This window comes from Stigmatopora argus, chromosome 23 (assembly GCF_051989625.1).
Source record: "Stigmatopora argus isolate UIUO_Sarg chromosome 23, RoL_Sarg_1.0, whole genome shotgun sequence".
In the NCBI taxonomy this organism is placed as follows: domain Eukaryota; kingdom Metazoa; phylum Chordata; class Actinopteri; order Syngnathiformes; family Syngnathidae; genus Stigmatopora; species Stigmatopora argus.
Window position 1 is genome coordinate 3780303 of NC_135409.1, and position 14642 is coordinate 3794944.

The 14642-nt window shown below is 46.8% G+C and overlaps 1 protein-coding gene across 3 annotated transcripts in view; it reads right to left on the minus strand.

The window, feature by feature from the left end:
* Positions 1-14642, minus strand: part of pcloa (piccolo presynaptic cytomatrix protein a) — a 30599-nt gene that overhangs the window by 1845 nt on the left and 14112 nt on the right. The window contains exons 6-25 of one of the 3 annotated variants that reach the window (XM_077593497.1): positions 13043-14553; positions 9198-11262; positions 8331-8378; positions 7771-7853; positions 7609-7684; positions 7244-7369; positions 5604-5712; positions 5458-5522; positions 4457-4644; positions 4328-4378; positions 4102-4232; positions 3881-3907; positions 3453-3546; positions 3307-3378; positions 3008-3236; positions 1398-1565; positions 926-1067; positions 711-766; positions 266-400; positions 55-200 (exon numbers count right to left, since the gene is read on the minus strand). In XM_077593497.1, the coding sequence (XP_077449623.1) occupies positions 55-200; positions 266-400; positions 711-766; positions 926-1067; positions 1398-1565; positions 3008-3236; positions 3307-3378; positions 3453-3546; positions 3881-3907; positions 4102-4232; positions 4328-4378; positions 4457-4644; positions 5458-5522; positions 5604-5712; positions 7244-7369; positions 7609-7684; positions 7771-7853; positions 8331-8378; positions 9198-11262; positions 13043-14553 (5522 nt within the window). Of the gene's footprint in view, positions 1-54; positions 201-265; positions 401-710; positions 767-925; positions 1068-1397; positions 1566-1617; positions 2539-3007; positions 3237-3306; positions 3379-3452; positions 3547-3880; positions 3908-4101; positions 4233-4327; positions 4379-4456; positions 4645-5457; positions 5523-5603; positions 5713-7243; positions 7370-7608; positions 7685-7770; positions 7854-8330; positions 8379-9197; positions 11263-13042; positions 14554-14642 lie in introns of those variants that run through there. The other 2 variants (XM_077593498.1, XM_077593499.1) reach the window with 2 other exon arrangements.

Sequence of the window (14642 nt, forward strand, 5' to 3'; positions counted from 1 at the left end):
AGAACGCCACGTGATCGCCGTTTTTGTTGGAGCGTTTCTTCAAAAAGAGCTCACCTGCAAAGAATGGCCCGCCGGGTTCATGCAGAAACGGAAGGTCTCGTTGAAGGAGGGCTCGCGGTCGTGGCGGCAGACTCGGGTCTTCTTCTTGATGATGCGCTTCTGCGTGGCGATGTTCACCACGTACAGTTTCACGTAAAGGTCTTAAGGGGGGGAAAAAGTCTTGAGATGGATCTTTTTGGAGGTTTTTTTTTGCTCAAATCTTTACCGGGCAGGTGATCTGCCGTCTTGAACTTGTAGGTGATGTTGCGACATTGCAGAATTTCCAGAACCAGATGATCGCCTTCTGTCCTCACCTCCTTCTTCAGTGCGATCTTGATTTCGCCCATCACCTGAGACTTGCCTAGACACAAGCACACGTCAGGGTTATCGCATCCACCAAAAAGCCCAACAAAACGTGACAAAAACAGATCAAAACCAAGTACTAATTCATTTACTAGAGGGATGTCCAAAATTTGTTTAAAAAAAACAACAAAGTGTGCAAGAGCCAACTTCAAATTGTTCCTCTTTCATTTGTTATCAAGGAGGATCGGAATTTGTTAAGCATTCATTGGCTATCATTGTCACCGATAGACCTCCAATCACAGCCCACCGGCCTTAGTTTGGTCACTCCCACTCTACCACATTTAACCACCAAAATGACAAATTATTACCATCAGAATCACCAATGGAGGCTTTCATCCCATCTGTACCATTTGGAATCTTCCCACTAAAAATGCAAAATCATGAAGAAAAATTAGAATCCAACACGTTGACTCTTTGCCGTCCAATCCATTGTGACCGGTAGGGAGTCCAAACGGTCTGGACGCACGCTCCCGTCAACGGGCGTTTGCAAAACGATGCTCGACGGATTCATGGCGAGACTTACAATCGGGGCACCTGGAAGATGGCGCTGTCCACTTCGTTGGTCTCTCCATCTTCATCCAGCAAGCTGTAGGCGCTGCCGCTCAGGCCGCTGTCCAGCGAGGCCGCCGTCACGGGGGCGTCGCCCGACCTGTAGCCGGCACGCGCTATGGGATACGGTGACATTGTGAGCAGGATTTGCGTTGTGAGCAGACGCGTGATGCACACAGACGGGTAATGAACAGCGCGGGAATGGAAACATGGACCACGAGAGACCCGCCGCGACATCTTTAGAGAGCTGGGTTATACATCGAATTTTTCTGTTCGGATGCTGAGCGGTATCCATGGCGATGACACACAGACTCACGGGGGAAAGCGCCGCAAAAAGCGGGCACCTCGCTGCATGGATCTCGGCTTGCCGTCATCCGGGTTAGTAGCATCCTCTCACACCACAAGGGAGGGGTTGGGGGTTGGGGTTTAAGGTATGGCGGGCTCACCTCGGGCGGCGTGCGGCCTCTCCTCCGACATGGCTTTCCTGAGGGTCGAGGGATGACCGTCCGATCTGCTCCAATTGCCCCGCGACGGCAGGGCGGGCAGCCAATCGGGCTGGCCTCTCTGAATGGTGAGCACACCAACTACGCTGTGCCTTTGGCGGCCTGGTAGGCCTGGTGGTGATTGTTGTTGTTGTTTTTGAGGGGGGGGTGGGGGGATTGTTGTCATAGGTGGAGGGATGTGGTCCAATCCCAGAGTACAAAGAGTTCAAAGTTGAAGATGGGAAGAGGAGGAAAATGGGAGATTGAGAGAGCGCTCTTCGAGTCCACTGGCTGTCAATCACATGCACAGGTGTGTGCGTTCGTTGCAGGGGTGCATTGGGGGTTCTTTTCTTTTTCCAAATCAATTTAAAAAAATAGGCAAGGGGGACTGTGTTGCGTGCACAGCCATCAGGAGGAGCCTTGGGCTTGTTTTTGGTTCAAAGAATATTAAGGCAATACAAATATTATGGATTGTTAGTCCTGACAAGGGTCGCGGGGGGTGCTGGAGCCTATGCCACCCAACTACGGGCATCGGGCAGGGGACACTCTGAATTGGTGGCCAGCCAATCGCAGGGCAAAAATAAAACATTTGAATACATTAATTTGACATTTATCTATATGAAATTGGGGAATTTTGTTGCTAATTGTCTTGTTAAAAAATTCTGGCCTCCTCTGGTGGCGTGCGTCTAGAGGTGCCGGATGTGACGTGCCATATAAAAACTCAAGGGAACTTAAAAATAATAGAAGAAAAAAAGAATGACATTTGCAACCAAAAAAAAAATGTTGATGGGTGCGAGGCTGACATGCTGCGCTGTCGTTTATTTTCTTCTTGGTTTACTTGGCTGAAGGCGTTGCGGCGGCGTTTGCTGCTGCTGCGGCGGCGGCGGGACGGTGTCGCCCGTTGTTGTCGTTGGCACGGCAACGCCTCGGTCGCTCCCCGTGCCGCTGTCAGGGTGGCGCTGTTGCCATGCACCGCTTTTGGAGGTGCGCGGGCGAGGCTGCGGCCCCTGTCCGCGGCCGGGGCTTGGGCTCGGGCCCTGGGACGGGGTCGGCTTCGAGCGGCCGGGGCTACTGTGACATTTCTCGAGAGGGGGCACCTGCGTGTCTAAAACAATCACATTCACCAAATTAACAAAATAAAAGCAGCCCTAATGGGCTGTGGTGCGAAATCAGTTTAGAATATTCATCTGAATTTTTTTTACGAAATATGACAGCAGGGAACCAACACTTGGAAGGGACTTGTTTGCCGCCTAGACTTTTCAAATAGCTATGAAATTTAGGATTATTTTTTCTTGTTTGCTCACATTTCTTCGTTTAATTCGATGGGCTGATAGACAGCCAATCCACGGGAGTGAGTGAGCTGCCACACATTTGGACGTCTATCTAGTTAAAGGCTGTATCGCAAAGCTCCCTGACAATGGCTAAAGCGAAGCCCCGGAGCCAGGTGACCGTGGCAACCAAGAAGACAGACCATGGGAAAGCAAAAAGCATGACGCTGAAGCTACAATGGCAGGAGTGCAAACATCAAGCGGGAGTCGTGAGCAAGCGGGAGCAGCCGGGTTTTTTTCCCCTACCCTTTGCCGGATCGGGAAAGATGCTGTGACTTCGGCTTTTGATCACCGACGATTTGCCGGCATCCTGCTCGTGGGCGGTTTTGGGGGAGGAGTGCTGCGAGGAGGTCTTGGAGGAGCCGTGTCGGCCCTGATGGGAGCGGCGGTGGTGTTCCCCCTCCGTCTGGGGCTTGAGGGGGAGCCACCGCGGGACGTTGTCCAGCTGCGCCGTGTTGGACAGGTCGATGAGAACCTTGGAGAAATAATCAAGTAATGAAACAGAGGGAGTAGGGTAAAAAAATAAGGAATCATCAATGCCTTACCTCTCCTAGGAAATCATTGGAGGAACACTTGTCGTAGTCCCACACACTCACCTCCAGGGTCTTTTTCCGCAACTGAACACACCACAAAATTCCTTCCATTTCTAATTATTTGCAGCCGAAACGGGCTTAAGTAAACTATTTCCAACCTGTTCCAGGTGAATGTTTTTATAGATAACTGTCTGGTTCCATTCGGGATTCAGGCTCTTGCCGGCGTGTTTGGACTTCCTCTTGTTTTCAGCACTTGTGGGACACACACACACACACGAAATATCGTCTTCACATGTTTGCAAAATGAACCCGAGTGACGCTCGGGCCGACGTGAGAACGGATGGAATGCACACACGTCAACGGCAGGGTTGGAAATCCGTTAGACTGCTGAAAGTTAAAGAGTTAAGCTAGAGCTTGTTAGCGTGGCTTTGTTTTAGAGAGTGCAGGGTTAGTGTGGTTAAGACAATGGTGACCTCTGCTATATTTGACTTTCAAAGTAGCAGGAGCATATAAGTGAAAAAAAAAAACCTTCACCAAACTGACAACCAAGATAACATAAATAAAAGTGTCAAAATCAATAACATACCTGGCGTTCTGGACAACCATGACCTGACTGAGGGGGGGTCCAGCATGCATTAAATATAAAGAACATACAAAAAAAAACAATAGTCAGAGGGAGTGATTACGTGACGTGTGGGTTGGTGTCTTTAGCGTTGGGGGGGAAGGTGTGGGCGCTTATTGTAGTACGGTACAGCTAAGAGGCAAAAATGGGGCTTTTGTTTCATTTTCAAACATATCGGGACTTACCCTCGTCCCGGCAGAAGGTAGACCTTAACGAAGGGGTCCGAGTAGCCATTGTTGTCACGAGGCGCCAAGTTCCGCGCCTGGAGGACGTGCACAATCAGGTTGCCCAGCTGCTTGTCGAAGTGGATTTGAAGCTGCAACAAGAGGAATGAAAGGTTCTCGTCCAAATTGAGCGTTTTCGCCATAACATGGAATTTACATCGACTTGGTCTCAGAGTGAGTCACCGACCTGTATGTCGCCAGTGATTGGGTGTGACGGCGTCTTGCTTCCGTCGGCAGTCTGCTCGGGAAGAAAAAGTGCTGAGACTTGGCAGAGAGAAGAACGATAAACAGAGGGGGACGCCGAGGGAGGGCTCGCCTTGCCGCTGTGCCGTTTCTTGCCAACCGAGGGCGAGCCCGGCCCGGCGGGGCTGGAGGTGGCCGAGGTGGTCGCCGTCAGGCTGCCGGAGGAAGCGGTGAACGACGGGGCCTGTTGCTGGGAGACTTTCTGCAGCTCCGCCGCAAGCTGCTTGGGGTCCACGCCAGGAGACCTCGGGGGCCTGTCACCTGTTCCCATGCGATAGTTTACAACAGCATACCTGTCAACCTCTGCCGATAACTGCCCTTATAAATGATTATGATTCCCCTTACAAACCCCCCAAAAACCTTACAAACACCGTACGACGTACATCATTTATAAGGGCAGTTATCGGCAGAGGTTGACAGGTATGCAACAGTGTTTCCCAACCAGTGTTCCGTGAGCAATGGTCAGGTGTGCCGTGGGAAATTGCAAGAAGTCATACAATGTAATATTCAGAGATAAAAAATGAATATGAATTTAACAAGATTAAAATTGAACTATTACAAGGTTAAAATCAAAATATGAACGTAAAATTATAGATTATACAAGATTCAGATTGTGAAATTCATTTTGTTGCTTATTTTTCTCTAACATGAACCAGAAGTTGTTTGGTTTCTAGGGCTTTTGCCGCTGTAAAGTCTGTGTGAGCACAACATTTTTTTGCGTAATATTAGGAGATTGAAGTCATATTTGGAGAAAAGTCATAGAATTATGCGATTAAAAACATGACATTACTTATTTTTGAATCACTCGAAGTTGTTCAGGGTCCGCAGACATCAACAGTGTGAAAATTTAGATTTTCGAATCATTTTAGAGGTTTATGATATTCCTGCCGATAAAACTTTGATAAGAATGACTATTGTTAATATAGGCGACATAGTTTTAAACCAAAGATTTTCAGATGGTGGTGTCCCTTGAGATTTTTTTCAATGCAAAAATAGTGCCGCAGCTCAAAAAAGGTTGGGAAAAGTTTTGTTTACAAATCTGCTCTTCACGCATTACGGATGACAACAGCTCACTTTTACTCGGCTCTTGAAAGTCCAAACGCTCAGAAGCTTCTGATCCCGCCAGCATGTTGAGATCTCTGAAAAGGGAGGGTGGAAAAAGTTTAAGAAAGGGAAAAGCAACTTGGAAGGTGAGAGTTTTTGAGAGGCTTTTTGCTCACAATCTGACGCATAACTCTGCCTCGTTACACGAGTGGCCAACGAGGCCTTGCACCTCTTCGTAGGTTTTTCCCGTCAAGGGAATGCCGTTCCACTCTAGGACTTGCATTCCTGTAGGAAAGGAGACATTTTTAATAGTGCAAATACTGACAGTAAAATATTAAAAAGGGGGAAAAAATGACATTAAGCAATTCAATTTAAGATATTTCCTTTTTTTCAGTCCACCAGGAAATCGCACACAAAACAAACAAGCAACCACGCCAACGTGCAGAGACACATCACGCGAGATTGTCGTTTTTTTTAATGTTTTTCACATGGCACAGCAAACCCAGGCTGAGAAAACTCACGGCCTGAAGCAGCTCATCAGCAGCGTCCTCTGCTTTCGCCGCACTGCGTGCATTGCACACAAATTAGCCGCCTCATCGCATGTAAACACACACACACACCATCTTCGCAACATTCCAGAACAAAGCGCAGTGGAAAATGTCCTTGAGGATTTGACGACCATAACATGGCGGACGCAACTCAAATTAGCGTTTTGTCTGATACCGTGTAAAAAAAAAAAAATGTCGGAAGTGGGCGCTTTAACCACTTGCCCTAGATGGATGGCTCGCTACAGAAGCTTGAAACTAAGACACGTTCGATGCCGAACTCCGGGTGGACACAAAAGGCAGGAGGGTCAGATTGGGGTTAATTACTCCCAAACTATCAATAACTGCAGCCTTATTGTGTGTACCAAGAGGCAGTTTGAGTTTGATTTATTTAATAAGGGACAATACATATTAATGAACATATTTATATTCATGTTAATGAACATATATATGTAAATATGTAAGATTGTAGGTCTAATTTCCATCTTTAGTCCCTTGTGTAGGTTGAAGATAAACGATGACACATACTAGACACACACACATGTGGCACAGTTTTAGACTGTGATCGCAATTTTCTTAATCTAAGAGCCAGACTTTAAGATGATTGGCGAACAGGTTCAGAGACGGGAGTTCACATATGGAAATTGGTATTGAGTTCCAGGTATGAAAAGAGGTGTTTTGGCTGAATGCACTCTTTTTGAAGGGAACTACACATTTCCATCTTTAGTCCTTGTGTAGGTTGAAGATAAACAATGACATGCTACACATACAAAAATACACACACACTTAGTACAGCCTTAGACAGCGTTGTGATGGCAAGTTTGTTTGTCTAAGAGCCAGGCTTTAAGATGATTGGCCAAAAGGTATTGAATTCCAGGTATGTGAGGCACGAACAGAAGGGAACTACACAGTCACCTCTAGAGCCAGGCCTTGTTGACGTGTTGAAAGTTTTTGTACAAAATCTTGTAGTGGAAGAGGAGCTTTGTGTTGGAAATTTTTGTATACTAAGGTGGCATCTGCATATTTAACCGTATTGTTCCAGTTCAGGCGTTTTTGTTTTTTTAATATCTGACAGTGGTAGTGCATTTTTGGATTTCTGTCTAATACTCTCAGAGCTTGCTCTTATAAGGTTTCAATTGGTTTTAGTGTTGGTTTACAGGCTGATGACCAACTTGTTAGGCAGTAAGTCAGGTGTAAAAAAAGTTCATTCTATGGTTAGGTGAGGTTTATGTGTTCTGCCATTTAAATGCTTGCTTGGTCCAGGCGCTCACCTTCCAGAATCTTCCCCGTTTGTTCCGCAGCTCCACCTGGCAGAACTTTGGCCACGTAGGCTCCGATCTCCCCGTTAGCAGCAGGCACCTCCTTACCGCCGACCACACGGATGCCGAGACCGTTTCCTGGCAAAACACAAAGCTCTCACGGGATGGGTCCGTGCGTTTATTATGTAATGGTGAGCGTGAGGCCATTTTGAGAACGGCGATGGTGAGCCAAACAGAATGGATGGCAGGAGATAAAAATGTCCACTTGAAAAGAGTTGGAGTAAAATAATGGGTGAAATCGTTTCCCAAAAATAGCAGATGGTCGTTCTCCCAACCTGTTCTGTATGGAAGGCAGGTAAGAAGTGGAGGTATTTTACCTGAGACACTGCGGTCTTTAGGATCTCTCTGTAGCCTGACCCTGAGGTGAGGGAAAGGGTAGTATGCACCTTTACCCTGCGGCCCACACACAATCATCACATGGCATACGATTTCTTCAATTTTGAATTAAAAGTGACTTTTTCTTTCTTCTGCAATGTCACCTGTCTCTTGTCATGTCCATTCTCCGACCGCCCGTCTCTCGGCTTGTCAAACCAGTCCGTCTCTTCTCGTCTCAGGTGGTAGGCTTCATTAAAAAAAGCAAAGCAGGTCTAAGTACATTTGCCCAGAAACACTACTCAAGTGAGTACAAGCTTAAATAAAAGCATGATATTCATGCAAAGGTAACATCTTGAGAATGGCATTGCAAATAAGCTAGCGTCAATGTTGAATTATTCATGTATTATGTAGGAAAGGATGAAAAGCAATGAAGGGCATTTTAACACTGATGCTACAAAATGAAGTGGGGTGTAGGAATATAGTTTGACAGTTAATATGGTGTTAATTCAAACTACTATGCGTGCTAGTGTTATTTAAGCCTACATATCTATGACTGTAAATGTTGGGTATGTACTCATTTTTTTTCCTCCAAACTTTGACTCGCATTACCTTTCACATAATTACATTTTGAACCTTCCCAACATTTAACCATCATATCATGTGAATGAGTGCGCTGTTAATTTGTCGTGTGGGTTATTGTGTCGAAAACTACGTAATACTCTACCCTTGGCTGCATGGTCTCTGTTCAAAGGCATCAGGGAATCACTTAGGGCTGCAATCAAGGCAAACGAGTTTACACGGCGAAATGGCAGGATCCGTATCAAATTGATGCTTAAGATGCAATTCAGAAAAGTCTAAGCTGGGAGCATTGGGATTTTAAGCAAATATACATTACATGCGTGTCAAAGTGAACAGCGCTTTCATTGAATATACTTAATCTAATTTAAAAAAAATGATCAATATTATGGTATTTTTCTCATTGTAATAAATATATTATCCTTATACATAGTCAAATTTTTGGGGCCGTATAAACATTTGAAAAGAAGATAAAGGGTGCACATACGAAACAAAATAGAAACATACATGCAAGTATTCACCACGAGACATGCAAAAATTAGGGTTTTATTTATTACTGCGTCAAACAAACATGCATGTCAACACAGACAATCACGGGAATTACTCGAGATTGAAAAGAATAAGACAGAATGAATACAAATGTGACAGTCTCGAGGATTAAAAAGAGTCAAACAGAAAAGATGACTATCCCGAGACAACGTGCGCGCTAGTTAGATTGCTATTTGAGGAGACTACCTCCCACACAGTCACACCAAGTTGTGCCAACGAATTACATAAGATTGGAAGTACACACAGAAGCACAGGCATGCACAAGGCGCTACATCCAAACACGCCTCGTATGACAGGGAACAAAATGTGCAACATCTTCCTGAAAACGGCACCACAAAAGCATGAGCGAAAAACAGACGCAGATGTTCCCCAATCCAGAAAGTTTCACATAGTGGCACACGGCGCATGCAAAAGGAAATCATGCAAAAGAAAAGAAAGAGATGAAGATGATATTTCTGTTCTGTACCTTCACTATCTGACATGGTGCCCTGAAGGTCATCCATCAGCACGTAAGCCCTGGACCTGCTCGGCTCCTCCCTGATGTTCTGCTGTTGCGAATCCTGCAAGGACAGACAGGACCCAAACTGGTCGCGGGTGTCGGCCGAAATAGGCGGCAGCGGCCCCGCGGAAGCGCGGGCCATGCCCATCGGCTGCCCCACGGGGCTCAGCGGGCTCTCTTCCTCGGAGTTCTGGGCCACGATGGGGATTCTGCCACGCCCACTTTGCACAATGGGCAGGCTGGTGGGTTTAGCGCGACCAGAGGGCGTCTGGAAACTGGACCCCTCCGCTGAGGTTTCTCCGTCTCCTTTAAGTCTCAGCGAGGAGCTCGAAGGGTCTCTCTTGATGGAAAGGTCCAAGCCGTAGCAAGATGTAGGCCTGGAAGAGGGTCTTGAACGACTGCCGCTGGGGTAAGCAGAATCCAGGCCCAGACTCTGGCCTAGGTTTAGCGAACCGGCCAAGTTCGCCCCCAAGGTGGAGCCCAGGTATTTTTGCTGCTCTGCAATATTCTTACGGAGGCCAAAGGTAATCTCGTCCTGCATGAGTCGGCTGGATCTCGGGGAACTACTCGTAGATCCTAAGTAGCTGGTATAGTCCATGTCCAAACCTCTGCTTTCTGTAATGGAGGAATACTTGGAAGGGACCTTGGGCTCCAGTAATGGAGTTTTGTGTTTTTGGTACAACACGGACGCCGGGAGTTGCTTGGCCGCTTGCTTCTCCAGAGTCAGCCGACTCATGCTGTACTTGTCCGTCTTTGGATAATGCCTTTGGGAGTAACTCGAGAGGCTACAGCTCGGCGTGTAGTAGTGCTGGGAGAGACCCGTCAGAGGGTCTAAGCTTTCGGTCCCACCCGTGCTCCTTCTGAACTCCTGCTTCAGCTGCTGCTTCAGCAGCTTGAGTTCGTAGGGTTCCTCCATTGGGTCGTCCTCGTCGGCGGTTTTTCCATACGCGTGCAGTCTGGAGGTAGACCCGAGATAGTCACTGGATCCTAGATCCGCGGCACTGCGGTGGAGCAGCTTCTCCGCTTTGGCCAGCTCCCTCTCAGCGAGGCTGTATGACGACGACAGACCGGAGTTCTTCGCTAGCTCAGCCGCGTCTTCCAGGAGGAGGTAACTCCGAGGCGTATGGTGGTCAATGTCTGAGTAGTAGGAATCGGAGATGGTCGACATGGGACTACCCGCCATACCTCCCACCTCTAAGGCTCTCAGATCCAGGTGGTTTCCGTATTTGTCGTATTTGACGCCAAGGTAGGGCGAAGAGGTCGGATCGGGTTGGCGGCTAATGACATCGTATTTGGTGGTATCAAGTTCTGAGAGGAGAGCAGCTTGTCTGGCGGCTTTCTGCTGCAACAGGAGCATCTGCTGGTAACTTTGTTGTTGGGAGCTGGTGAGGGAAGGGACAGAGGAGTACATGGAATGAGAATGGTAGGACTGGGGGGTCTGGTAGAGGGACTGCTGGTATTGACTTTGAGAGAATTGATATTGGGAGTATTTTCCATACTCGTGTTTAGTTTGAGGCGGAACAAAGTCATCCAGCTCTGACTGAGGGGCCGTTCTGGGACGTTCCAGACCATGGTTTTCTATTTCCTCATCATCGCCCTCACCACGGTCGTCTAAGGTCTCTCGGATGCTGCTGACCTCGCTGTCCGACATGTAATCTCGGTCTTCAGCCACACCCTGTAGATAAGCGCGCTCTCTCTTCTCGCGCTCTTTCAGCAGAACGTCTTTCCTCCGGTTAATACCCATCTCCAAGTACCTCAGCTTGGCATCGATTTCCTTCTCCTCCTCGTCGAGCTCGGCTTGCCTTTTGCGCAGTTTGGATGACTCGCGTTCCACCAAATCGAGCTCACGATCGATGTCTTGCAGGATCTTGGCACGCGCCATATTGGAGTTGCGACACATTCTTCGGCGAGCCGAACCTGTGCTGTGCGCCGTCTGGCTAGCGGCTGATGACTCATCCTCAGATGGGGGATTGGGCAGTGTTCTCTTGACCTTCTTTTGAGTGCCAGTCGGTGTTCCACCTGAACTCTTGCCCTGAAATAAAAAGGAAATTTCTGTCTTTGTATGCCACGTGGTTTGAAAACTGCTCGTTGCAGTGTGAATAACAATAATACAGTGGTACCTCGACATACGAGTGGCCCGATTTACGAGAAATTTGATATACGAGTAAAATTTCGGGCAAATATTTATCAACAAATTTTGATATACGAGCAGACAGCGGACGCGAGAGGCTGCTTATAAGAACATCATGGGCACTGTCTCTCTCCCCGCAACTGCCTCGTGTAATGTCTCTCTGGTCGCAACTCCCTCGTGTAATGTCTCTCTGGTCACAACTCTCTCTTTGTAATGTCTCTGCGAGCACTGGGCAGAGCGATGCATTTTTTCAGTGTTTTTTTCTCTCCCGTTAGTCAGTGCGAATGGCGTATATACTACTTCTCATTGGCAAGTGGTCGTGCGTTATCCTATTGTGAGGACATTTGTGTGCATCATTTTCGGAATATTTTGAAGGGAATACAAAAGCAAACTACCATTGATAGGTTGGATCTGAAACTCAGGGTGGAGGCGGGGCAAACAGAGCCAACCCGGCCGGGAGAAGAAAGGTATAAAAATGTAAAACAAAATTAGAATTAAGTTTAGTGTAAGGTTAGATGAAATTTATTTTTGAGTGTGTCGGCATCGTAATCCAAGTTCATTTAAATTTGTTTATGTTATTTTACGAGCGCGTTGCCGTGTAAAAAGTCCCCCCGTCTCTCTCTCTCTACCCTCTGCGAAATCTGTCTAATTTTAGTTCTATTAAAGACATTTTAGTATACTATTAAACCACTAGTTGTTTGATACTTTGTTAATAGATGGCGAATTTGAACAACTAAAACATTTTTCCAATCCAATATCTTGTTTTTGGTGTTTTTTCAGAGGCTTGGAACGAATTAATTTGTTTTTAGGTCATTTCAATGGGAAATGTTCGTTTGAGTTACTAGAAAATCGACATACGAGCTCAGTCCCGGAACGAATTAAGCTCGTATCTCGAGGTACCACTGTAAAGGCTTTTACTACGGAACATCCGGTTCATCGCCAACAATGCTATATAGTACAAAGAGGTCTTTCCAGTAACATTTATGATATTACATGATAAATACCATATTTTCTCACATATACGCCGTTTTTGTCGCAAAAAAAATGATGGCTGAATCTAGGGTACGGCTTACATGCGCATAAATTAGACTTCACATGCACAAAACTGCAAGGTGACGAAACCCCATAACGCAAGACAATGCGGCCGATATGGTCATTTATTTCAAAATAGAGAAAGGATAAACAGGTAAAACGTAAAAGAAAATTAATTTTGACGTTTACGAATGAAATTCAACAAAAAAAAACATATCTTGCATATAATGTGAAAAAACTCACTTATTTGTGCCTGCCCTTGCTCGCTCAGGGCGCCGCCACGTTACCTTGTACTGCTCACGTGACTGTCTTTTTGAATTTAACTTCCTTATGATATTGACCCAAATAATGTGCAATACACCAGATGATCCTTTCGATTCATCCAGTGCATCTCAGAAATACCACGTGCGATGATTTTCCCTTCAAAGTAACACATTTCTACTCCCTCTTAAAATCATGAATATGGAGGTGAAAATTGTGAATCACAGGGCATCTTATAGGAGAAAAATTGTTAAATTCAACGATTTTAAGGCAATTTTAAGGGTACGACTTATACGCGGAGGCGACTAATATACGAGTAAATATGGTAGGTTGTCAGAGTGGCTATAGTATAATGGGTAAAGTCATAATAAAAGGGAGGCGCACTTACAATGTCACCATGCTGGGTGCCAGTTGCCCTTTCTTCCCCAGTTGGACTCATTGATTTGGGGTCAGACATGGATCTCTGCATCGCCTTTGTCACCCTTGGACTTCCCGACTCTGGACTTCCCTTGAGCTTTTGAGGACTTTTATCGCCCAGTGACTTATCATAAGACACAAATTCGAGTGACTTGCTTGGTGAGATACAAGGTGATAAGGGAGAATAGAGCACATTGGGAGATTTAGGGTGCGCCTGAAGTGTAGAAGAGTCAGCTCTGAGGTTAGGAGTAAGACCGATCTCCAAGGGCGTCGGTCGGTTCTTTGGGGAGAGTTTCTCAGAGTCGGACAGTTCCATCCTCGTCTCCATCCTGACGTTTCCATCTGTATCCGTTTGTATAGAAATCTCAGAGTGGGCTTGCAGAGACAGGTCCTCCTGCCCACCTCTCTCCCCCCTTGCCGTGCGTGGCCGACTCTGCCGGCTTCTCTGAGCCTCCCATTCCTCTTGATCTTCGTCATCAGTCTGTACACAACTGTCGACGCTCTTTTTGGCGCTTTTCTTTTTCCTCCCTGCCGTGTAAGTTTTGCTTACGGTTTCGTCTTCTTCGTCCGTTTGGCAACCGCTGTCCGTGATCTTTCGTGACAGCACGGTACCGTCGGGACCTAGGACAATAGCCTCTTGGATGCCATTCCCAATGGTTTCACCTGGCGGATACATCTGGCGAAGCTTCTGCTCTTCCAACTGCATGCGCAGCTGCTCTTGGAGTCTTTGAATTTGCTCCAGTTGTTCCTGTTGCTGAGCATAGGTTTCTTTTTGCAACATGAGGTGAGCTTGCCTTTCCTCTTCTTGCTGGCTCAAAATTTGCTGCTTCATGACCTGGAGGTCTTCCAGTTCCTTCTGTACCAACAGTTGCTCCTGCTCTCGAAAACGTTGAATCTCGTGACGCTCCCATTCCAACTCCTCCGCGAGGCGCTGCTGCTTCAGTTTTTCCATTTCCAGCCTTTCACGCTCCGCCTGATACTGACCATCCCCGGGGACCATGGGTGACGAAAGAGCCTCCAGGGAGGCGGCGATGGCTTCCAGGGATTCGTCTGTGTAGTCGAGGGATAAAGATGTTGTCGCTGTGGTGACGGCATTAACAGATGTGTCCTCTTTGGATATCTCGAGGTTTAGCGGGATGTCATCTTGCTCTCCTGTCTTTGTAATCGAGACGGTAGACAGGAAACTGTGGGATCTCGTCAGGGGTAAATTTTGGATGTCCGACAGGGATGGCATGGTGTCGCTGGTATGCATACTTGACTGAGTGTTGAATGACGTGCAAAAGATAGATCCAGGCTGAGTTGTTATTGCGTATGTAGATGGAATTGGCGCCGCGACGGAGGAATAAACCACCCCGTTGGATGACCTCAGCACACTGTTTGTACCTGGGAGAGTACCGGTACCACTTGTTACTCTGGCTTGTGAAAAAGGAGGGATTGCCATTCCCGCATATGTGCCTTTTTTGGAGTAGTCAACGGCTTCACCTGTTCAAAATATAAATAAACATCAGTTGAGTTCATGTAATCGTCAAATAAATGAGTGAGTGAATCCTTACCAAATCAAAATGGGATGA